General features: G+C 37.8%; 2 protein-coding genes across 21 annotated transcripts in view; one reads left to right on the top strand and one right to left on the bottom strand.

Annotated features, from left to right (window-relative positions):
* Nucleotides 1–9,092, top strand: part of LOC130907881 (protein unc-80 homolog) — an 89,950-nt gene extending 80,858 nt beyond the window's left edge. For 12 of the 17 annotated variants that reach the window (XM_057823498.1, XM_057823513.1, XM_057823506.1 and 9 more), the window contains one exon: nt 3,851–9,092. In XM_057823498.1, the coding sequence (XP_057679481.1) occupies nt 3,851–4,327 (477 nt within the window). In that variant the 3' untranslated portion in view covers nt 4,328–9,092. The remainder of the gene's footprint in view (nt 1–3,850) is intronic. The other 5 variants (XM_057823484.1, XM_057823466.1, XM_057823416.1 and 2 more) reach the window with 2 other exon arrangements.
* Nucleotides 9,093–9,342: 250 nt separating this feature from the next.
* On the bottom strand, nt 9,343–20,390 carry nfkbiz (nuclear factor of kappa light polypeptide gene enhancer in B-cells inhibitor, zeta). 4 transcript variants are annotated; one of them, XM_057855789.1, is made up of 9 exons: nt 20,117–20,390; nt 18,300–18,518; nt 18,111–18,216; nt 16,542–16,688; nt 14,140–14,203; nt 13,881–14,062; nt 13,662–13,772; nt 10,018–10,185; nt 9,343–9,850 (listed from the first exon to the last, which is right to left on the bottom strand). In XM_057855789.1, the coding sequence occupies exons 2-9, from the start codon at nt 18,500–18,502 to the stop codon at nt 9,812–9,814; spliced, it is 1,020 nt and encodes a 339-aa protein (XP_057711772.1). In that variant the 5' UTR covers nt 18,503–18,518; nt 20,117–20,390; the 3' UTR covers nt 9,343–9,811. The 4 variants fall into 4 exon arrangements, with proteins under 4 accessions (XP_057711772.1, XP_057711781.1, XP_057711754.1 ...); XM_057855798.1 differs by having other exon boundaries at nt 18,300–18,379; XM_057855771.1 differs by lacking the exon at nt 20,117–20,390 and having other exon boundaries at nt 18,300–19,611.
* Nucleotides 20,391–26,536: the final 6,146 nt, after the last annotated feature.

The following is a 26,536-nucleotide window of genomic DNA, read 5'->3' as shown; positions in this document are numbered from 1 at the left end:
CACTCCAAAACACCAAAATAACATGTGAAATGATATAATAATGTATTAATAATTTCACAAATACTGTAAGTCGCTCCTGAGTATAAATCGCACCCCCAGCCAAACTATGAAAAAAACTGCGATTTATAGTCTGAAAAATACGGTATATATATTAGGGCTGTCAAATTTATGGCGTTAACGGGCGGTAATTAATTTTTAAAATTAATCACGTTAAAATATTTGACACAATTAATGCATGCACTGAATGACCCGCTCACGCATTGCCTCAAACAGATTACAATGACGCCGTTTATGCACATTAAGAGTGAAGAGAATGCCACCGGCCGCTTGGGGGCAGCGCCGTTCCATACTAATGATATTCCTCCTAATAGTGGGAAAATTAGTAGTTGTGAGACTTTTATGCTGTTGCATTGTGCTATTTGTGCTCCACACGTTTCTGTAAGTTTTCTTTCTTTTAGTGGCAATTATGTGTCTCTTGTTGTATTTTGGGTAAGATATGTACAAAGATATACAGTATATGTTTTAAATGCGATTGGACACAGGCGTTCATTGGACCACACCGTTTATTGGCATAAGCTTCGGCAACTCCTTCACGACAAACATAAGTATGATTTAGTGAAAGCACAACAAAAATAATATTCCTATCTCTCAAAAAAAAAATGTTCACAAAAAGAAAAGCACTTCAATCTGTAGTAATGAGGCCCTATTCTCACACAGTTAAACAACAATGAAAGTGAACTCGTATTCCCAATCAAAATAGCTATGCAAAATACACATAAAACTTACTCAGACTTTGTTAACTCTATTCTCATTATTGTTAGTTTTATTCTTATTATATTAACTCTACTTTTGATCTAAAATTTTACTAATTTTATTAAAACGAAAACATGAAGATGGGTTTTAATATAAAATTACTATAACTTGTAACTATAACATTTATCTTTTAAGAACTACAAGTCTTTCTATCTGTGAATCCCTTAACACAGGGGTCAGCAACCTTTTTGGTGTGGCGTGCCACTTTCAAATTTTCTTGTCAATCAGTGTGCCACACCAAGATTAATGACGCACATCCGAATTTTTATATCCAACAGAGCTGTAATTTTACTCCAAAGAAAACAACATGAACATACGTTGAAATCTTACAACTACCATTCTTCTTTATCAAATAACTAAAAAATAAAAGTATATTGTAGAAAATATCAAAACTTGAGCATCATCTTATGTAAACATATCACACACACACAACCCAGCAAGAAAAGGGGAAAAAGTGTGATTCTCAGTACAGGTCTCTCACAGTACAGAGCGGGCTGTTTTAACCTTCAAAGTCAGAACAGGCGACTACTTTGTCTTTTTCACTAACAGTGAATTCTATGCACAATTTTAGATTTGATATAACAAATACAAAAGATGCCTACCTTAATGTGATCCCTGGCCCTGTTTTCCATGAATTTCATGTTTTGTCTCGTAGTGGCGTTTGACACTTGTTGTGCGACACACACACAATGCTCTTGAGGCATAATGCACAGAGCAAGCGGAAGTAACCAGCCAACCAGTTGTTACCGGCACCCCCATGGGGCCGCTGTCCCCTACAGTATGACCAGCTTACTAGTTAAGCGTAAGAAAAAGAGAGGCAGGGAGCAAGGTGTTGAGAGAGAGTTGTGCGAAGAGCGCCATGAAAAGTGGCTGTGTCCCATGCTGGTTTTAGTTTTGTTAATAAAAGTCTCCAGCAAAATACCATCCAACATGTCACTGTGTTTTTATACACATCACCACCTCTCTGAAGTAAGCACCGGGCGAATCGACGACAACAAGCCACGTTAATCGCCTGTCCACTACACACTACGGTGCAGAGTTGCAATTACCAAAAAAGTACAATTGGTAACACAGTGTACTTCCGCCAGCTCTCTGATTGGTCGGCTTCGTGACATGTTAGTAGCGTGGGCTGAATTAAACGTGCAGAGAAAAAAATCCGACAAGCGCAGGAGTCGAGAAATTGGGGAAGAGCTGGAGGTGTGCTCAAGATCCATTATTGCTCGCATATAACGCCACAGGCAGAGTGGGTGAGAGAGACGGTCCCGTAAAGCCCCTAAATAACAGGGCGCGCAACTGAAAATGCCTTAATTTCCGGTAAAAAGGCGCATTGTAAATGGGCTCGCTTCCGCTATCCAAACAGCTAAACATGAAAAGGTTCACACTCCGGGTGTTTTCAGTAATCCTTTATGTGTCTCTTTTCTTTTTTGTGAAACTAAAACAATGAAAAAATACATGCAATCAGCAACAGTGCTGCAAATAACAAAAATGCCATCCATATATGCAAACACAATTAGCCTGTATTCAGATGTTCTTAATTAGAAATATCCAACACATTTCCCTCAAACATGCAACCTAAAGACAATATAAAGAGTGTAATTCTCAATTTGACAACAAAATACTCACAGACGTTGTTCTAAAGAACACAAATGCCACTGAAGTGTTGAGAGTGGAGCTGCCATGTAACACACTGAATCACATTTGAAGAACTTCCTATTTGCATTTTTCTTCTACTGTTTTAGAACCAATAAATAAAACGGCCACAAGATGGGGCGCTTCAGCAACTGACAAAGATACAACCGACAATAAACATAACACGCATTTTTTTTTTTTTTGCCATGCCCTCGCGTGTCACTGGTTAACCTTTCGCGTGCCAGTGCTGACACGCGTGTCATAGGTTGCCGACCCCTGCCTTAACAGAAAGAATGTTAATAATGCCATTTGTGGATTTATTGTTATGATAAACAAATACAGTTCTTATGTACAGTATGTTGTATGTATGTATCCATATTGTGTCTTATCTTTCCATTCCAACAACAATTTACAGAAAAATATGGCATATTTTAGAGATGGTTTGAATTGCGATTAATTACGATTAATTAATTTGTAAGCTATGATTAACTCGATTAAAAATTTTAATCGTTTGGCAGCCCTAACATATATATATATATATATATATATATATATTATATATATACATATATATATATTATATATATGTTATGTTGTTAATAAAGTGCCTAGTGGTGCAACGAGCACAGTAAAAATGAGAATTTGAATCATCGGGATGAGTGTGAGTTGAGTGCTGCAACAGCGCTTGGATGGAAACTGTTTTTGAGTCTGTTTGTCCTTGATCACAGAGGCCTATAACGCCAGGCCAAGGGTTACTAGTCAAAGAGCTGATGGTCGGGGTGGAAAGTAAGGGAAGCCAGTCTAAGAGTACTACTGGCTCAGTAGTCATCACAACTGACACCACTGTCACACCAGTTACTCATTTGTGCTTTTTACAGTTGTTTACGTTTAACAACAGTTATATAGTATATAGCTATATAAAATATAGTTCTTTTCCAGTAGTTTTTTTTTTTTGTTAATTTGTCAATGACTGTTTTACGGTTTTGCAGTTTTCCTGATTTTTTTTTTTTTTTTTTATTAATAACATAAGATGATGATATTCAAACATTTAAAGAAAAAAAAATGGTAAACAAAAAATTTTCTCTTAAAGGCTAAATACAAAAGACAAACTATTGTAAAATGTTCAGCCTGTAATTAATTAATTCATTGTGGTGACTGCTGGGGACCCAAAAATAAGTTAATTTATACATAAATTCCCTGGAAGGACAAAGTAAAGCAATCAAATGTTCAGCGTGCGAGTCTCGCATTAAACTTTCAGGCCATTCTTGCAAAAACAAACAGAAAAAAGTGAGTGTCATTACCCGTTACCCATATGAGATGAATGTTTTATACATTATGTTCTACATGACAAGAAAGTATCCAAGTACAATAAAAGGCAATGAACATGTACTATTAATATTCCCTGAAGGTTGCTCAGAGTATGACTATCAAGGAGAAACGAGAGCAATGGGGCCTCCGCAGCAGCCTTTCCCCACCCACCTCCATCTCTCGTGCTTCGACCCCAACACCACCACCTCATCCCTGCTCACCCCTTACCCTGTCAAGAACCAGCTCCCCTTTGTCGCGCACCTGCTCTCCTCTTCCTCCACCCCTCCCAGTGCTGAGTACGGCACCGTCCCCCGGGCCACCTCAGCCGCCCGTTCTCTCTCTCCCACCAAGCCCACTTGTTGCTCCGCCAACGGCCAGCTGCAACCGAGAGAGTCCCGGGGACGCGGATACCACCGCACTCCTGCCACAAAGTAACACCCTGCTTCAACTAAGTGAAGACGAGGGCACAGAAAACCCTCTCCTCACCCCACTCTTGACCACATCCTCACCTCAGCACTCACCTTGCCGAATTCCTCTTTCTCCTGGTGACTTGGACTTGGGTGAGTCACATGTGTAAAGTTACTTTTATTCCCATTGCGCCAACTCACAGCAAAAGTTGACACATTACCAAATTTAATCTCACTGACGACAATAGATGTCTGAACGGGAGGAGAGGAAAGACTAGGGTATGACAGGGCAGTGTGAGTGCGACATGCGACGAGTTTTAACATTTTAAAGAGTTAAGCAAGTCATTCCTTCAATGAGGAAAACCAACTGAACCCCAATGTGCTCCTTTCTGTACAAAACCTTTACAGAATAGAAGTGAATGTATGTTTTATGAGAGTTCATGACAATACACTACAGTATATTCATGAAATATAGTATAATTAAATGACGTTATAGAAATTATCAAATTGTAGTAAATTTTATGAAGGTACTTAATGAAAGAGAATCACATATTCTTTATGATCGATGAAATATATACACACATATTTATTTTTAAATATTCTTTAAAAAAATAATAACATTGAATATTTACAGTGTTTGTCTTGCTGTCACAATGCTGTTGTAACCATTGCCATGTATCTGATTCCATGCCTTAATAACAAGAAAAAAACAGCAAATATCAATAACATGAAAAAACAGCCAATATCAATATTTAGGTTTAGATTATTTTGTTTTGTGCTGTGAAATACCTCTGAAACATGGAAGATTATGATGTGCCATACTGTACGTCCAACCAGCACCGTTTGTTATTGTCTGACCCCTTTAACTTCAAATGTTGATCACAACAATTGTTCATGTGTTCTTGTTCTGGTCTGTTCAGGCTGAGACATTTGTGCCATTGAAATGTACTTTTGTGTGATGTAACTGAAAATACAAAAATATCAGCACAACAGATGTGTCATATTATTCTTTTTTTATTTAATTTTAGACTTTAGATTAAAAAAAAAAAAATCTTTTAAAAGGCAGTTGCGACAATTAATACGTTGCAGTGGAAAGACGTGCTAACATTAAGTAAAAAATTAATAGTTGGTCATTAGACTTTTGACGATTGGTCACCGAAGAATGAACGCAGATGAAATTATAATATAGACAAAATATCGAAATGGTGATATATCGTGATACTTTGTATCCCAAAAGGTTATTGATATGCTCCTGCCAAGAATCAAGATATTGTTTTAAAAAGGTGTCAATGTCTAAAAAAAAAAAAAAACACACACAATAAAAAGTAGAGATGTCCGATCACGTCATTTTCAAAGTATCGGAATCGGCAAAAAAATATCGGATATGCGTTTTTTAATATATATATATATATATATATATATATATATTTTTTTTTTTTTTTTAATTAAATCTTTTTCTAATTGTATTTAACGTTACAGACAAAATGTCTAACACTCATCCAGAGTATTTAGTTTTGGTTTAAAGTGGGGCTTTCAAATTTATCGCGTCAACGGCGGTAATAACATTAAAATATTTAACACAATTAACGCATGCGCTGCACTACTCACTCACGCATTGTCGCGTTCAATCTACAATGGCATTGTGTTACATATACATAGAACTAAAAGGCAACGTAAAATGAGTAGAGAGAATTTTGGCAGCCTTTGAAGCTTTTTTTAATTGGCTAAAGCCTTACAATCCCTCTCTCAATGATCAGAAATATCGTGGGAAGCAATGTGGGGAAGAAAGGTAGTAGTTGATCTTTTTCTTAACACCCTATTGTATTTTCCAACGCTGAGAAGATATATCAATTGGTACTATTGCGCACAGTCATGGTTGCACTTACCATCATGCATTTGGGCAGAAGTTAAATGGCTGAATTATCATTTACTGAAAGCTCATAAAAATCCACTAGATGGCAATATTTAGTCACAATATACAAAATCACATTTGTCCTTTAAGAATTACAAGTCTTTCTATCTGTGCATCCCTCTCACAGAAAGAATGTTAATAATGTAAATGCCATCTTGAGGATTTATTGTCATAATAAACAAATACAGTACTTATGTACTGTATGTTGAATGTACATATTCGTCCGAGTTTTATTCATTTTTTTCTTAATGCATTGCCAAAATGTATATGATCGGGAAAAATTATCGGGAATGATTGGAATTGAATCGGGAGCCAAAAAAAAGCAATCGGATCGGGAAATATTGGGATCGGCAGATACTCAAACTAAAATGATCGGGATCTGATCAGGAGCAAAAAAACATGATCGGAACAACCCTAATAAAAAGGAACCAACAAGTGGCTACCAAAATATTCCAAAATAATAGTGTCTCAGTTAACGCCCAATCCATTTAGACTGGGAAAGTTCGTTCATTCGAAACCAGAGCATTCACAGTCATTCTGTCCGATTTTCAGGGCATTTGCTGTTCATTTTAGGGCATTTACAGGTCATTTCCTGTTGAGTTTGAGTCACTGCCTATTCATTTGGGTGATTCCCAGGTCGCGTCATGTTCTGTAACTCAAAATAAACAGGAAGTAACCCATAAAATACCCCAAAATCAACAGGATGTACCGTATTTTTCGGACTATAAGTCGCAGTTTTTTTCATAGTTTGGCTGAGGGTGCGACTTATACTCAGGAGCAACTTATGTGTATATAACACATTATGATATAATTTCACATGTTGTTTTGGTGTTTTGGAGTGACACTTATGGTTTGGTAAACTTGTTAGCATGTTCTTTATGCTATAGTTATCTGAATAACTCTTAATAGCTATGGCCATGTTCGCATTCTGCCTTTGGCAATGTGTGTTCAATTGTATTATTGACTTTTTCATATTGAAATGCATGCTTTTAGTTTGTGGCGCTTTCAAGCCTACGTGGGGGCGCACTCGCACTTGTTTACGCGAAGAAGAGCGCTCACACGCCAGAAGAAGACAGACAGCTATGCAGCGTCTCTGACCGAGTGGGTGAGAGAGAGAGAGAGAGAGAGAGAGAGAGAGAGAGAGAGAGAGAGAGAGATACGGCTGCGAACCTACGTTCATTGTTTATGCTTGTAAAATATCTCTACAGAGGCAACACCTGAGTGTATCATCTTTTTTGTGTTGTTGTTGTGTGTTTTCCACCCACGACACTTAGAGCTAGTTGTGTGGTTGTTTGAACGATGTGCTAATGCTAGCGAACGCTTGCTAACCGTTTGTGTCATTTTTGTAATAGCACCTAATTATCATTTATTTACGCTGATGCGAACCTGTTTGGTATCGAGGATGGAATTGATTCAGCAAATTATACGGACGTCCAGCATCGTCATTTGGGAGTTTAGCTTGCTGTACAGCCAGGACCGAGCCGTAGCGTCCTGGTGAGGACAGTATATTCGCATTTCGTTGTTCATGCGTCATGTAACATCATACTGTACACTTATTCAGCATGCTGTTCTCTATTGTATTTTTATATTAAATTGCCTTTCAAGAGTACATATCTGTTCTATGTGTTGGATTTTATCAGGTAAATTTCCCCCCAAAATGCGACTTATACTCCAGTGCGACTTATAGTCCAAAAAATACGGTAACTGAAAATCAACAGGTAAATGACCTTAAATGGCCCAAAATGACCTCAATGCCTGGCATTGGCTGCCACTGATGGCCATCGACGTGAAATGAACATCGTTCATTCGCTGCCATCCCTCCCACTTCAAACGGATTGGACGTCTACTAGTGATAAATTCATTCCAATTCACAGCAGAAGCTTGTTTTTCTGTTTATTAATTGTTTGTAGAATATCCTACAATGATTTTCTGACCAATGTATCGATAATCGTTGTATCGCCATATCGTCAGATCAACATTATCATGAGCTTTGTATCGCGTATCGTATCGTGATGTACCAAGAGGTTCCCGCTCCTAATTTTTGTGTATGACAGGGTTTTGATCAACTTGAAAGTGCTAATTATGATGGAGAAAAATTTGTACTGTGACAGCTACGTATTTGACATTGGGAATCGGTTTTATTGAATATGTTTGTTGAAATTCATTCAAATCAAGCCATGTAACATAGCACATGTATCTAATGTAAATATCACTAAGTACTGTATAGTCAAACCAGGAAACAAAATGAATGTGTGTTTTGACCAAGGGCGTACGTTTGCTTAGGGACGGTAGGGACATAACACTACCAACTTTTCAGGATGCTGAAATTGTCCCCACCAACTTTTTAGCCATTTGCATTATAACTTCAGTTCAGTTATATGGGTAATTTTTGATTGTCTTCCCATATGTTGTAAGGCTAGAATAGACCCTACCATTATTAAGTGAAGTATTTTCATTATGTTCAGACTTATATTTATCCCTTTTCACTTGCTGAATGTGCTGGTCCATTTCTTTCCCCTCAAGTGCACGTTTGATTGGATGATGACTTGACCCCCACCCCCCACCCCCGCCCCCTCCTCCCACCACACAGACCCACACAACCTCGCCGACAGAAATACAAAGTGCAGCCTCCTCCACTCCCTTCGAAGAGGAAGGATATTAGAAGTTGTTGTTTTTTTTCGGACAGCTGCAACATTGGGGGAAACACCACTAATTTTGCTACTAAAAGTCCGACCTGCATCAGAGTTAGCATAGTATTAACCTGTGTGAACTTGACAACCTGCAAAACTACTGCGGTCAGGCCAGTGTCAGTGTCCCTCTGAAGTGGACCCATTCTTGGGACTTACGGTGAAGCACATAATGCAACCAAGGATCCAAATGAGGGTTGGCTAGCTTGACTTGTGGAGGCTGGCTTGACCGCAGTAGATTTGCAGTTTAATAAGTTCACACAGATTAATGCTATGCTAACTTTGATGCAGGTCTGACATGAACATGAACTGACATGAAAAAAAAGTGAAATGAAATCACACAAATGAATTTCATGAAAGTGCTTTGGATGCCTCAGATGTAGATCGGTCCTTGGATAGCTTAGATTTTTTTTCATTTTTTTTTTCCCAAGTCACTTTTGTATTACAACACTTTAGTTAGATTCTAGGGGTGCTCCAGTGTCCCCCAGAAGTGGACTCATTCTGTGATAGCTCCCCGTTTTTTTTTTTTTTTTTTTTTTTTTTTTTTTTTTTTTTATAAATAAAGGGACTTTCACTTCAAAATGTTTCTTTAATATTTATTGAAAACAAAGGTTTGAATCAAACGTTGTTTCACATAAACCAATACACATAAAAGTTTTGCCTATCCATTATTAGGTACATATTTGTGAGAAATGCGGCACTGACCCCCGTTCAATAATCTGGTTTTGTTAATATCCCGTCCCCAGCAAAAAGTGTACATACGGATTATGCTGTTATATTATCCCTACTAATGTTGAGACCAAACCTACGCCTTTGGTTTTGACTCACAAATTTTAAGACAAAAATGTGAAGTGTACTCTAGTTTTAAAATGAAAAAACAACATCAAACCCCTTCAAACCACATATAAGTACAGAAAAAAACATTAGTATTACGTGTTTGCTCATTGAGTGTTACGTTAAGATTTGTTTCACTGAAACAACCAACATCTGCCTTTTGATGGCAAATATTTGCAAGATAGACCGTCTGACTGACAGTGTTCTGTTCTGGAGTACTTTTAAACATCAACATATTTTCCTCCCAGGATCTGACGCACCTAAAATTGGACATTAAAAAAAAAAAAGAACAAAATTAAACAGGTTTCGTGTTGACCAGCTTTTCAGTCCAAGCTGTTGATATAATAAAAAGGCGTGTAACTTCTACAATGATGAATAATACCTGTTGTTTGAAAGGTACTGTAAATGTTATTCAATCTCGCCTTACCCTCTCACCAATGGGTCCTCCAGGCGCCAGCTGCCATGGCAGCTCATTCTCCGAGTTTCGGACTGTGGGGTCAGCGCCTCCCATCATCAGCATTATCACTGCTTCCAGTTGACTGGGATTGTTTTGTAAGGAACTGGCAATGTGCAGGGCTGTGTTGCCGCCGCACGTCTGAAATATTCAAAATATGAGGCACCGTCAGGGACATAATTGGATGTAAAGCAAAAAAAAACAAAAATGAAGGATTGGGTATCATTTGGGTTGATATGGTTTTGCTTAAAAGTGCTAAAAAAGGTTCTTGAATCGATACTTCAAAAAATTAATTAAAAGAAATGCACCTAAGCTATAAAAAAATGTACCCTTGAATTTACAATGCCAAATTGAATACAACAGAGTAAATCATAATTTATTTCATAGTTGTTTTTTTTTTTCGTTTTTTTTTTTTTGTAGCTCGAGAATAGCAGCACTGACATCACACTTGTTTACAAAACAAGCGGGCAGATTAAAAAAAATTTTTTTTTTAAACGTTGAAAATCAACTCTGACTGCCGTGCTCCCTCTGCTGGCTGGCTAGTAAACTGCAGGCAACACTAGGCCCGCAATTAATTAATGTAATTAATCATCCCCGAGCAGAGGTAGGTAGTAACGTGTTACATGTACTCCATTACATTTACTTGAGTAACTTTTTGAGAATAAATGTACTTCTAAGAGTAGTTTTACTAAGCTATACTTTTTACTTATATTTGTGAAGAAAAAAACGCTACTCTTTCTCCGCAACTTTGGGCTACAGTCGTTACATTTTTCCTCTTTATTCTACATATAAGATTTTTTTTTTTTTTGCCAGCGATGCCAAGAGTAGCTCTACTACTTTCACTAATGAGACGTTGCAACAATAATCACATGACTCCATTACACCAATCAGATGCATGCTTGCCGTTCTATGATCACGCCAGCATTATCAATCACGTTGCGTCTATAAAGCACTATAAAAAATTGTATTTGATTTCAAATGTGAAATACAAATACTATGTCAAATATTTTTGAAAAAAATAATATTTTTGAAAAAAGTATTTGACATAGAGCGCTAATCTCAATATGACACGAAAGCACCGATTTCAACCTCTCTGCCAGTTTTTATTTGGCACTCATTGACCGCGGAAAACCGGAGAAATGATCCTTTTAATTTCATAATAGTAACTATGAAGGAACTATTCACTAATCAAACTAGGAACTATTTTCTCCACTAGAGGGCACTCATGCTCTTTGGACGAATAATGCTTCATCTTTGTCTTTTTTTTCACTCTTGCCAGAATTCAGTGATTTTTTCAAAACATTTTTCATATTTCTTTGGCTTAATATGGTTATGTAATGGGTTTATTGTACACTAGATAAGTTTGTGCTGATAGAAAAAAATACCATTGTTTAAAAAAAAAAAAAAAAAAAATCAAACAAAAATAAGCAGTTACTCACAATGTTACTCATTACATAAGTAGTCTTTTCACTGGATACTTTTTTACTTGCACTCGAGTACATATTTTGGATGGCTACTTTTACTTGAGTAATATTATTTTGAAGTTACGCTAATCTTACTTGAGTAAAAATTTATGCTACTCTACCCACCTCTGTCCCAGAGACAAAAAAAAAAATTAAGAAATAGCACGCCAAGGATTGATGGGCATAAATACCCAGAATACACCCATACCTGTCAACCCATACGGTTTCGGCGTAATTTGTATAAGTGAGCACTGATTTTTAAATGTGTACGCCGTACGTTCAAAATCTACGTTTTTCGTGCATTACGTTTTTTTTTCTCCGTTCGGATTTTGTCACCGTTTCGGCAACGAGAGAATGTGTGTTACTATGCCATTCCTGTCAAGTTGTATGGTTTCGGCGTAATTTGTACAAGTGAGCGCTGATTTTTAAATGTTTACGCCGTACGTTCAAAATCTACGTTTTTCATGCATTCCGTTTTTTTTATTTTTTCCGTTTGGATTTTGTCACCGTTTCCGCAACGAGACAATGTGCGTTACTATGCGTTACTACGTTGGTTGAATGACGCGAGAAAAGTCAGACCCACGGAGAAAGAAGAGCCGAAGTGGGAAGGAGAGAAGAGTGTTGTGACGCTGTTGCAAACGCGATGCTAGGCTAGGTGGCTGTAATATTTCCTGACAGTAGCCAACAGCCTACAATCTACGCCCACTTGTTGCAACACTAGATATCATATGCATATAGAACTAGATGCGAAGTGACAGACTCAGCAGTGTTAGTAAACAACCGCCATCTTAAAGCAGTAGATTTCTCAGAAAGGCTCTGTTGTAGTGAACCTTCCCAGCGAACCTAAGTAACTTTTTATCTAAAATACTAATAAATCAGCAAAATCTTGACTTGAATCTATCCATAAATGATGAAACAATTTTAAAACTTTCACATGTCGAAAGTAGACAGAAGGGAACTAATGCAAAAACGGGAGCAACTTTAACAACTTTAACGGTTGATTCACAACATTAAATGACTTCCAAACAAAGCAAAGATTACTAAGTTTTTTTTGTTTTTTTTTTAATGAAAAAAAAAAAACATGAAAGGTAACATCAGTTACTTTTCCAAGTAACTAGTTACTCTTACATTCAGGTAACTGAGTTACTAACTTAATTACTTTTTTGGAAAAGTAATTTGTAACTGTAATTAATTACTTTTTTAAAGTAAGATTAACAACACTGGTCATAAAGATGCAGTTTGCAGAATGAAAAGTGACGAAAGCGGAGTTTTAATTCTGCCAATTTGTTGCCGAACACAATTTGCCTGCAACTATTGCTGATCACTCTCAGAATTAGCAAAAGAAATGTTCCCTGACTCAAAGATTGCATCGGTAAGTTAATTTTATCAATTGACCTTTTTAATTTATAATTGGACACACTAACAAACTACCTTCAAGTCAAACTGAATTGCGAGCTGAAGTGCAGCCATCAAAGAACATGATAGAAATTGCCAAAAGTGCTACATACAATTATAACAAAAGTCACTGTTAAATTTAGTAATTATGATGAGCTGAAGATATTGATTAAATAAAAAAATAAATAAAATAAAATAAAATAAAAAAAAGTTTAAAAATTTTAAAAAATGAAGATATTGATTGTTCTTTGATTGCACCAGGTTATATGTGACAATATTACCAATCAATTCATATTATTTTAACAATTGAGCTTTATTTTTGTTTCATATTGCACGCGATATAAAACTTGTAACATTAGTCATCAATTTGTAAGGGTATACGTCACTATTTGTAAGATTGCCAACAGCCTCGGGTTGACAGGTATGATATACCTACCAACTTTCATTCTGCTCCGTCCACGAATAATAGAGAAATAGCAATTTTACTGAGTGTCCTCCCCAACGAGAACAAAGTGAGTTTCAACTCAATCTGTTCTCAAATGACAGAGGAGTAAGACTTCAAAGTAAGATTCCAGAAGAAAAAGAATGAGTGGGGCCTTGACAGACCTTCAGCCCGTCAAAATTCAAGCACCGAAATATTAATTTATATTTAGTCTGGTTACTACTGGTTCATTCAGAACCAGTACTAAATTGTTACTGAATTTTGGTACGCATCACTACTGGTGACATAATATAACCAGGAGATACTACTCATGTAACCTTGTCGTTCACAACGTTCAACGCAGACGGTTGCCTGAGGAAGATATTCAGCAGTTGACAATTGGCCTCTTCGGCAGCCATGTGCAAACATGTCCGACCACTTTTTAAATCCTGGAGGAAGGCAAGCAACCCAGATTATGTTGTTGTTGGAAAAGTGTAAATTCTGTACTGTTTGTTCTTATTTAAGATAAATGTGCTTTCGTACAACATATGCGTTACCTTTGTAGTGCAGGAGGCACCCATGTTCAGCAGGGTCTCCACACATTGAACATAAATTTGTTTCATTTTCTGGTACTGGTATTGATACTGGCACAGGTCCGTGGTAAAAGTGTGAGCTCGTCTTCTCCACTCATTTTCAACAGCATTGTGAGACAAAACTGCCACATGAAGCGGTGTAAGACCTCCAAAGGGAATGAAGTATTATTTGAGGTGCACAGTTGTACCTTTCAGGCCATTGAGAAAAACCAAAAGAACCTACCATCGTAATTGAAAACTTCTGTATCGATCATGTGTGAACAGGCCGAGAAAGTTTCCTGGATACTCTATGGAAACGAAGTATCACAAATGTAAACCAGTGTGGAAAACGTCTTTCACTCTCCTGCCTCTGGAAGTACTGTGGTTATATTGAGTAGTAGCATTACTTTGTTTTATTATTATTTTATTCATTGCTCAGTGGTACCTTGAGATACAAGTTCAATTTGTTACGTCAGACTGAAAATTGTCCTTGCTCACTGAAACAAAAGGAAATGCCATTAATCCATTCCTGGTTCCCCTCAACTTATATACGAAAACATACAGTACAAATCATACAAAACATACTGTACAGTGATCCCTCGTTTTTCGCAGTTAATGGGGACCTGAACCCGCCGCGATAAATGAAAAACCGTGAAGTAGCGCACCCTCGGCCTCTTCCCCCCCCCCTTTTTTTTTTTTTTTGCGTGTGTGTGTGTGTGTGCAGGTGTGTGTGGGTGTGTATGTGTGTTTATGTGTGTCCAATGTATTTATTCAGATTTAGACTTGAAAAGAGATCAATATAAGACATGTTTTTTCACTTTTTTCCCCAAAGTACAATTTTTTAAAAATGTATATGGCGGAAAACACAGACAAGACTCCTCTTTAAAATAAACTGCTGTATTTTAAACCAAAAGAACTGTTGTGTTTGATAGAACAATATGTCTATATGCTGCCATAGCAGATTCATGGTGCATTAAGCCCCGGAACTATTTTTAATTTGTCCCTTTTACCCTGGAAACCCCCCGTTTACAGATGTTGCGTAACCGCTTTTGTTTCAACCTAGCCATAAAAAGAAGGTAAGTAGTTATATTTATTAATCAAAATGTCTGTCATTTGTATCTTAGAATCATTAATTGATGTCTAATATTTCGTTTAAAAAAAAAAAAAAAGACTTTGAAAAATGATTCACTCGCATATTTTAAACTTTTAAACAAATTACATCGGAATGGAAAAAATGGCGTCTGTAAAAAAGTCACAGATATCTTCCTCATAACTATCGATTAATTGTATTTTTTTGTTACTGTCGTATTTTCCCAATATGTGAGATGATAAATAAAAATATATGACAAAGAACATCTCGGCCACTCGTTGATGTCTGCGATTTCTGCATCGTGACCTTTGTTATCTTACCATGTTTCACCCATAAAATCCCCCCAAAATCCGGCTGTGGCCATTCACATCTGTGTCATGACACTCGATGAGACATGCTACATGGAGTTTTTGAATTGAAACGAGGTATGTATGCGATAATATCTCGTTAAAATCATGGCGTCTTTAATTCTGCACTCGTGTGCTCTCGCCTCCAGTTAGGGTTTTGCTGTTTAAATTTTTTTTTTTTTTAAATGCCCTCTTGTTCAAAATTTTTCTTCCCCCAGAAACTAGAGATTTTAAGCTTTCCAATGATGTATCACACGTGCATATACACTAGGAAAATTTTGAGATTTGGTCAAACTGGAGGTTTCAGAGCGGAACTTCAGGTCACCTGAGTGTTATCCGCCATATATATATTTTAATAAATGGTTTTTTTTAAGCACTTCAAATGTAATCATTATGATAAATTTTAAACATGTTACTGTCCCACTGGATTATTTTTAAACAATAATAAAGTAGAAATAGAAAAATGCTTGGCTTTATTAAATGCTCCATTGAGTGAGTCTACTCAAATCGGCTCGGACCTGCTCACTTCCACGCAATGATAAGCCACAGCAACTTTTTAACAAGTTAATAGATGATTGACGCATGTGTCGCTTCTGAAGTGACTCTGGCAAGATCAAACACATTCATCTGTCAGTCATCGTAAACTTTAATAAGCTCCAGTGCACATGCACTGCCTGCCTGACAAACAAAGAGCAGGGAGAGGCAGGGAGGGAGCGAGAGTGAGACTATGCGATCGGATCGGGACAGCTCATCTGTATTTTTGTTTTTGTTAATTGAAAAAAATTACTGTCACTGTAATGACATTTTGATAGAATGTTATGATCCTGTTTGTCATAAATAATTTGTAGCGTCGCCCTCAGATGTTTCCAACGTGACCACTGTGGAGCTGGAAATACAGTCATGCAGCAAAGTGCACTTACTGTATACAAGTCGTTTTCACAGAGGATAAAGAATATATTCCAGTGAGTATACTTATATTGTCTGTTTAGAAATCTTGCTGCACTGTTTTTATTGAAATACTGCATATATTTATATAATACAATATACTGTATATATATTTATATAATTGTTCAACATTATATGACACTGCCACATACTGTACATCCCATTTGTTAGCTCATCTGTCATACTTAACAATGCTTTGGTCTTCTTGATTTCTTTGTGGACATCTGGATATGGATAAGTAGGAAAAAGGAAAAATAAGCTAACCTGTAGACAAAGGTAGAATCCTTTCTCAGAGCACACGTGTAGAGGGGAGCGGCCCCATGAGTCTCTGGTGTTGACGTTGGCTCCATGCCAGAGCAGGTCGCCTACAATTAGGTGCTGATTGGCCGCCGCCGCGATCTGAAATGCCGTCTTTTCACATCAGGGAACAGGTGTCATACACAACAAGCTCAAAATCTGCAGTACACTCCGAACTAGGTTGCTAGCCATTTGCATGGTACATATACAGTGTATCTTAAAAGTGAGTACACCCCTCGCATTTCTGCAGATAAAATTTAAGTATGTCTTTTCATGGGACAACACTGACAAAATTACATTTTGACACAATGAAAAGTAGTCTGTGTGCTGCTTATATAATAGAGTTAATTTATTTTCCCCTCAAAATAACTCAAAATATAGCCATTAATATCTAAACCCCTTGCAACAAAAGTGAGTTCCCCCCCATGAAAAAAATGCACAAACGTCCAAATTGAGTACTGCTTGTCATTTTCCCTCCAAAATGTCATGTGACTCGTTTCAGGAGTACTGTCAGCATTGCTGCAGAGATTGAAGAGGTGGGGGGGTCAGCCTGTCACTGCTCAGACCATACAGAATACATCAAATTGGTGTGCATGGCTGTCACCCCAGGATTAAGCCTCTTCTGAAGACGGTACACAAGAAAGCCCGCAAACAGTTTGCTGTAGACATGTCAACAAAGCACATGGATTACTGGAACCATGTCCTATGGTCTGATGAGACGAAGATTAATTTGTTTTGTTCCGATGGTCTCAAGCATGTGAGGCGGCGACCAGGTGAGGAGTACAAAGATAAGTGTGTCATGTCTACAGTCAAGCATGGTGGTGGAAATGACCCCCCCCACACACACACACACACCTCTTCAATATCTGCAGCAATACTGACAGCACTCCTGTAACGAGTCACATGACATTTTGGAGGGAAAATGACAAGCAGTACTCAATTTGGACATTTAAGGATGTATGTAGTTCCCATGCGGTGTACTCACTTTTGTTGCCTGGGGTTTAGATATTAATGGCTATATTTTGAGTTATTTTGAGGGGAAAATAAATTAACTCTAGTATATAGGCTGCACACAGACTACTTTTCATTGTGTCAAAGTGTCATTTTGTCAGTATTGTCCCATGAAAAGATACACTTAAATATCCGCATAAATGCGAGGGGTGTACTCACTTTTGTGATACACTGTCGACATAATTTCACATAATCACACATATGAAGAATTTGGAGTGTCCAATCAGCCTACTATGCATGTTTTTGGGATGCGGGAGGAGACCAGAGTACCTGGAGAAACCCAACACAGGCACAACGACAAATGCAAACTACACACAGGAAGGCGGGAGCCTGCGATTGAACCCTTGATTTCAGAACTGTGAAGCAGTGTGCTAACCATTCATCCATCCATCCTGCCATCTGCACAAGACTCATCGTAGTGTTTTCTTAGTGTCATAGACGATGATTGATGTCCAATCTATTTGACCTGGGAGGGCTGTCAGTAAATGGGTCATGTTTGAGTAATAGTCAAGAGTCCTTCTGTACCTGTCCATTGTGCTCCTTGATCTCTAAGGCGCCAGAGTTTGCCATCTTAGAAGCAAGCATGTATGCCAAAGCCCTTTTGCCTTGAGCCACAGCAATGTGAAGCCATCTGCAAAGGGGAAGAAACGTTAGGAACCAGCAAGGCCGTGAAAGATCAAATAAAATGCACTGGTTCATGGCTGTGACTCATACGTGTCGCCATCTGTGTCCTGCAAGCTCAGCAACTCGGGCGCCACGCCTTCGTATCGACGTCTCTCCTGCTCAATTTGCCACTGAAATAGTGTGGGCATACACTGGGGAGCTGGTAATGGCTCAGGATTAGGCAGGCACGTAAACATGTTCCCTGGTATTCGTCCAATGAACATTTTTTCTTCTGTGTGTGCAACATCAGACATGCCTCGGAAGATTGTCCTATCAAAAACGACACACACGTCTCGCATACTTCTTAAATAATATAATATAATGTAATGTAATGTAATATAATATATGTGCTTTACTTAAAGACAATGGTCCTTGACAGCAAATTAGTTGCATTTTGTTTTTTATTTGACAACTTAGACACATTACAACTTCCCCTATCAACCTACAAATTAATTTCATTAGTGCTGCAACGATTAATCGATTAACTCGAGTAATTCCATTAGAAAAAAAGCTTTGAATCAAATTTTGCTGCTTCGAGTATTCATTTAATTAAAAGTGACGTAATGGTTTGTTTTGATACACTGCCCTCTAGTGGCAACAGTGAATATGACAAAACTCAATTAACATGGCTGAATCCAGCTGATCCCTGTTAAGACCAACATAAGCTAAGGTTTTGACAGAGCTAATGTTTTTTAATAAATTCGTAATTTAGTTCATAGGTATATTTAGCATTTTTTTGTGGAAATATGGGTTCGAACAATTTGTTAAGAGCATTGTAAAAAAAATTGTTAACATTTTATAGCAGTTAAGCTAGCGGACTTTTGCTATGCAAGTTAGCCAGTTGTTCTTTTGTTGTACTTAGATCCTCATTTATTTATTATATACTGTTTGAGGCTAAGCTCAGGTATTTTATTTTTAAATGAAAGAGCAATTCTGCATAGTTTGAAGAAACACTCAGGAATTTTATTTTGTATTAACATTTAATGCTCTTTTGAAAGTGCAATTTTAGCAGGCTTTTTTGTCTTACATCTCCTGAAATGTATTCTGCAACGCATTAAATGTTCCCAATCCGAGTACTCTATTATTCGAACTAATTAATTGATAATTTCCTGCTAAAATAATTGATAGCTGCATTAATATTCATGAATAGTTCATATTCAGACTTTGCATTTAGAATGGATATTTGTGCTTACGGTGTAAGCACAGCTGCAGCAATGCAGCGTGTGAACATGTAGTTTGCTGCACAAACAACATCAGATGATGAACGTATATAGCGTTAAAAAACAACAACCCTAGAAGGCTCTTTTTTTTCTTTTTTTTTTGTCAGACATTATTTTGTGTTGTTGTTTCGCTCTGTGTTGAAAACAAAGAAAACAACTAAATAAAAACAAAGTTCAAAACAAAAAAAAAGATATTTCTAACATTTATATTCCACATTTTGAAGAAACATCTGTGTTTCACGTTTATATTTAATAATTATAATTAACATGTATATAATAATATATATATTTAGGAGTAGTGTTCTAGTGGATTTAACAAGTTAACAATGTTGTGAATGTGCTAAAAAATGACACCAATATTCGAAGCAGTTTATAAACAAAACATTAATATGAACAAATGTTGCTAATTTTGGTATGAGTCGATTAAAACGAGGGGAACACAAAATTAGTTTGACAGCAAATCAATCAGGATTTCATGCAGAAATCACACATTACTGATATACAAAAGATTACTTTATGCAAACAATACCTGCAACAAAGTACTAGACTAAGAAACGTTTTGTGTGCAAACCAATGATAAAAGTAATCCTTAGTCTGGGGCATCACGTGAAATAACATTGACCTGTAAGATCAGTTGTGTTGAAATACCTGATTGATGTAGCGACTCGTCAGCAGCTCTCTGGCAGAAAACAAAACGAAACAAAACAAAAAAATGCAATCCAAACAAAAATAGAGTTTGCTTAACAACAGAGTTTTTCTTTCTGTGCTTACCTTTTAACGTCAAACTCTTCCTTTTGTCGATGCCTAATTACAATGAAATGAGGAAGTAATTCTAAAAGTGTGCCACACCAAGAAAACACTTCCTGGTAGACACATTGCGGTGAGTTTCAAGTCCAATAGCCCAGCCATATGAGACAGGGTTGGGCAATTTTTTTGTGCTCTAGGGATTTTTTTGAAAGAAAGAAAGAAAGAAAGAAAGAAAGAAAGAAAGAAAGAAAGAAAGAAAGAAAGAAAGAAAGAAAGAAAGAAAGAAAGAAAGAAAGAAAGAAAGAAAGAAAGAAAGAAAGAGAAAGAAAGAAAGAAAGAAAGAAAGAAAGAAAGAGAAAGAACATTTTTAATATTTTTGGGCAGCATTTGTAATCAACACTTCATTAAATGAAGAATGAATGAATGAATCTCAACTTTATTTCACATTAACAACAAAATACAGTGAGTCAAATGAAGAAAAGTGATTAAATGCATTTTATTCACCAATTTAAAGAAAAATAGTCAAATAGGTGCAACAGCTTGATCTTAATGAAAATGTTAAAAGAAGAAAAAAACACACAAAAATGTCATACCATGTATATATACTGTATATAGTGGGGCAAATAAGTATTTAGTCAACCACCAATAGTGCAAGTTCTCCAACTTAAAAAGATTAGAGAGGCCTGTAATTGTCAACATGGGTAAACCTCAACCATGAGAGACAGAATGTGGGGAAAAAAACAGAAAATCACATTGTTTGATTTTTAAAGAATTTATTTCCAAATTAGAGTGGAAAATAAGTATTTGGTCACCTACAAACAAGCAAGATTTCTGGCTGTCAAAGAGGTCTAACTTCTTCTAACGAGGTCTAACGAGGCTCCACTCGTTACCTGTATTAATGGCACCTGTTTTAACTCATTATCGGTATTAAAGACACCTGTCCACAACATCAGTCAGTCACACTCCAAACTTCACTATGGCCAAGACCAAAGAGCTGTTGAAGGACACCAGAGACAAAATTGTAGACCTGCTCCAGGCTTGGAAGACTGAATCTGCAATAAAATGCTTGGTGTAAAGAAATTAACTGTGGGAGCAATTATTAGAAAATAGAAGACATACAAAACCACTGATAATCTCCCTTGATCTAGGGCTCCATGCAAGATCTCACCCTGTGGCGTCAAAATGATAACAGAACGGTGAGCAAAAATACCAGAACCACACGGGGGGACCAAGTGAATGACCTACAGAGAGCTGGGACAACAGTAACAAAGGCTACTATCAGTAAGACAATGCGCCACCAGGGACTCAAATCTTGCACTGCCAGACGTGTCCCCCTGCTGAAGAAAGAACACGTCCAGGCCTTTCTGCGGTTCGCTCGAGAACATTTGGATGATCCAGAAGAGGACTGGGAGAATGCGTTATGTTCAGATGAAACCAAAATAGAAATTTTGGTAGAAACACAGGTTCTTGTGTTTGGAGGAGAATGAATACTGAATTGCATCCTAAGACCACCATACCCACTGTGAAGCATGGGGGTGGAAACATCATGCTTTGGGGCTGTTTTTCTGCAAAGGGACCAGGACGACTGATCTGTGGAAAGGAAAGAATGAATGGGGCCATGTATCGAGAGATTTGGAGTGAAAATCTCCTTCCATCAGAAAGGGCATTGAAGATGAGAGGTAGCTGGGTCTTTCAGCATTTCAAGGTCCTGGAGTGGCCTAGCCAGTCTCCAGATCTCAACCCCATAGAAAATCTGTGGAGGGAGTTGAAAGTCCGTGTTGCCCAACGACAGCCCCAAACATCACTGCTCTAGAGGAGATTTGCATGGAGGAATGGGCCAAAATACCAGCAACAGTGTGTGAAAAGCTTGTGAAGAGTTACAGAATAAGTTTGGCTTCCGTTATAGCCAACAAAGGGTACATAACAAAGTATTGATATGAACTTTTGGTATTGACCAAATACTTATTTTCCACCATGATTTGCAAATAAATTCTTTAAAAATCAAAAAATGTGATTATCTGGGGTGTTTTCCAGATTCTATCTCTCATGGTTGAGGTTTACCCATGTTGACAATTACAGGCCTCTCTAATATTTTCAAATGGGAGAACCTGCACAATTAGGTGGTTGACTAAATACTTATTTGCCCCACTATGTATATATACACTCACCGGCCACTTTATTAGGTACACCTGTCCAACTGCTCGTTAACACTTAATTTCTAATCAGCCAATCACATGGTGGCAACTCAGTGCATTTAGGCATGTAGACATGGTTTAAGACAATCTCCTGCAGTTCAAACCGAGCATCAGTACGGGGAAGAAAGGTTATTTGAGTGACTTTGAACGTGGCATGGTTGTTGGTGCCAGAAGGGCTGGTCTGAGTATTTCAGAAACTGCTGATCTATTGGGATTTTCACGCACAACCATCTCTAGGGTTTACAGAGAATGGTCCGAAAAAGAAAAAATATCCAGTGAGCGGCAGTTCTGTGGGCGGAAATGCCTTGTTGATGCCAGAGGAGAATGGCCAGACTGGTTCGAGCTGATAGAAAGGCAACAGTGACTCAAATAACCACCCGTTACAACCAAGGTAGGCAGAAGAGCATCTCTGAACGCACAGTGCGTCGAACTTTGAGGCAGATGGGCTACAGCAGCAGAAGACCACGCCGGGTGCCACTCCTTTCAGCTAAGAACAGGAAACTGAGGCTAAAATTTGCACAAGCTAATCGAAGTTGGACAATAGAAGATTGGAAAAACGTTGCCTGGTCTCGATTTCTGCTGCGACATTCGGATGGTAGGGTCAGAGTTTGGCGTCAACAACATGAAAGCATGGATCCATCCTGCCTTGTATCAACGGTTCAGGCTGGTGGTGGTGCTGTAATGATGTGGGGAATATTTTCTTGGCACTCTTTGGGCCCCTTGGTACCAATTGAGCATCGTTGGAACGCCACAGCCTACCTAAGTATTGTTGCTGACCATGTCCATCCCTTTATGACCACAATGTACCCAACTTCTGATGGCTACTTTCAGCAGGATAATGTGCCATGCCATGTAAAGCTGGAATCATCTCTGACTGGTTTCTTGAACATGAAAATGAGTTCACTGTACTCAAATGTCCTCCACAGTCACCAAATCTCAATCCAATAGAGCAGAAGTGTCAAACAGATTCCAGAAAGGGCCTAGTGGGTGCTGGATTTTGTTCCAACCGATAACGCGCAGAGAGTTTAACCAATGAGGTTCCTGCTGAAACAAGCAGCACCTGACAAAGTTTAACTGATTACACATGTAAAAGATCTAATTGGTGAAAAGGTGTCTTCTTCATTGGTTGGAAAGCAAACCTGCACCCACTAGGCCCTTTCTGGAATCGGTTTGACACCTGTGCAATAGAGCATCTTTGGGATGTGGTGGAACGAGAGATTGGCATCGTGGATGTGCAGCCGACAAATCAGCACCAACTGTGTGATGCCATCATGTCAATATACCAAACTCTCTTAGGAAAGCTTCCAGCACCTTGTTGAATCTATGCCACCAAGAATTGAGGCAGTTCTGAAGGCAAAAGGGGGTCCAACCCGTTACTAGCATGGTGTACCTAATAAAGTGGCCGGTGAGTGTATATATATATATATATATTATATATATATATATATATATATATATATATATATATATATATATATATATATATATATATAATATACACCGTAATTTCCCGAATATAACGTGCACTTTTTTTCCCCAAAATCAACTTGTAAAATCATGGTGCGCATTATAAATGGGTACATGGATGGAGACAGAATATATATATATATGTATATATATATACATACTTATGTATATGTATATATATATATATATATATATATATATATATATATATATATATATATATATATATATATGTATACACACATATAAACCGATTTTTTTTTTTTTTGACACGGCCACGTTGTGTTGAAGAAACGTATGCAGCGATCCGTTGCCGACCATTACGGTAAGTGACGTCACCATTTTGTTTCGGTAATACTTCACTCTGATCGGCCGAATGATTTCGTCTGTGTTAAATTCTGCTTTTTTCACTCTTCATAAAGTACAGAATTTAGTTTCTTGAACTCATTTCAGTCAATGTTTATTGCAGCTCCGCAACTCGGACCATAAAAAACGTAACAACATAGACTTCCTGTGTGTGTCCGTCAACTATATCTGTCCCTCGGGAAACTCAAACCCCAATAACAATAGTTCCTATTGTTACTGTCGTGTTGACAGTGATGAGCTCTCTCGGATTTCCGACTTACGTTCTCACTTTCATTTTACCGTATCAATCCATGGAAGAAACATTTATTCATCATGATGAAATGAGCAAGTTATACAGCAGCCTTTAAAAGAAAAGTCACATCTGTTTTGTTTTCTCCTAGATTCTGGTAAGTTGGAGGGTAGTCAAATCATATTATTACCGTAAATATTGTCAGTTTATGGTAATGTTTTGAACTACCAATATGCTATGCTTGTGCTGTGTTTCACTAGTCAGTAAAATGACATTTCTGTATCTGTACACAAGCTCTGTTTTCTTGTATTCTTCTATTTATTAGTGCTAAAATTAGGTTGTGCGTTATAAACGGGTACAATAATTTCCCCTAGATTTTACAAGTAAATTTGGGGTGCGCATTATACACGGGTGCGCCTTATATTCGGGAAATTACGGTATATATACAGTGCCTTGCAAAAGTATTCGGCCCCCTTGAATCTTGCAACCTTTTGCCACATTTCAGGCTTCAAACATAAAGATATGAAATTTAATTTTTTTGTCAAGAATCAACAACAAGTGGGACACAATCGTGAAGTGGAACAACATTTATTGGATAATTTAAACTTTTTTAACAAATAAAAAACTGAAAAGTGGGGCGTGCAATATTATTCGGCCCCTTTACTTTCAGTGCAGCAAACTCACTCCAGAAGTTCAGTGAGGATCTCTGAATGATCCAATGTTGTCCTAAATGACCGATGATGATAAATAGAATCCACCTGTGTGTAATCAAGTCTCCGTATAAATGCACCTGCTCTGTGATAGTCTCAGGGTTCTGTTTAAAGTGCAGAGAGCATTATGAAAACCAAGGAACACACCAGGCAGGTCCGAGATACTGTTGTGGAGAAGTTTAAAGCCGGATTTGGATACAAAAAGATTTCCCAAGCTTTAAACATCTCAAGGAGCACTGTGCAAGCCATCATATTGAAATGGAAGGAGCATCAGACCACTGCAAATCTACCAAGACCCGGCCGTCCTTCCAAACTTTCTTCTCAAACAAGGAGAAAACTGATCAGAGATGCAGCCAAGAGGCCCATGATCACTCTGGATGAACTGCAGAGATCTACAGCTGAGGTGGGAGAGTCTGTCCATAGGACAACAATCAGTCGTACACTGCACAAATCTGGCCTTTATGGAAGAGTGGCAAGAAGAATGCCATTTCTCAAAGATATCCATAAAAAGTCTCGTTTAAAGTTTGCCACAAGCCACCTGGGAGACACACCAAACATGTGGAAGAAGGTGCTCTGGTCAGATGAAACCAAAATTGAACTTTTTGGCCACAATGCAAAACGATATGTTTGGCGTAAAAGCAACACAGCTCATCACCCTGAACACACCATCCCCACTGTCAAACATGGTGGTGGCAGCATCATGGTTTGGGCCTGCTTTTCTTCAGCAGGGACAGGGAAGATGGTTAAAATTGACAGGAAGATGGATGCAGCCAAATACAGGCAGCCAAATACAATAACATTCTGGAAGAAAACCTGTTGGTATCTGCACAAGACCTGAGACTGGGACGGAGATTTGTCTTCCAACAGGACAGTGATCCAAAACATAAAGCCAAATCTACAATGGAATGGTTCAAAAATAAACATATCCAGGTGTTAGAATGGCCAAGTCAAAGTCCAGACCTGAATCCAATCGAGAATCTGTGGAAAGAGCTGAAGACTGCTGTTCACAAACACTCTCCATCCAACCTCACTGAGCTCGAGCTGTTTTGCAAGGAAGAATGGGCAACAATGTCAGTCTCTCGATGTGCAAAACTGATAGAAACATACCCCAAGCGACTTGCAGCTGTAATTGGAGCAAAAGGTGGCGCTACAAAGTATTAACGCAGGGGACGAATAAAATTGCACGCCCCACTTTTCAGTTTTTTATTTGTTAAAAAAGTTTAAATTATCCAATAAATTTTGTTCCACTTCACGATTGTGTCCCACTTGTTGTTGATTTTTGACAAAAAAATTAAAATTTTATATCTTTATGTTTGAAGCCTGAAATGTGGCAAAAGGTTGCAAGGTTCAAGGG

The sequence above is a fragment of the Corythoichthys intestinalis genome, chromosome 2 (assembly GCF_030265065.1).
Source record: "Corythoichthys intestinalis isolate RoL2023-P3 chromosome 2, ASM3026506v1, whole genome shotgun sequence".
Classification (NCBI taxonomy): Eukaryota; Metazoa; Chordata; class Actinopteri; order Syngnathiformes; family Syngnathidae; genus Corythoichthys; species Corythoichthys intestinalis.
This window is presented reverse-complemented; position numbering and strand designations above follow the sequence as displayed.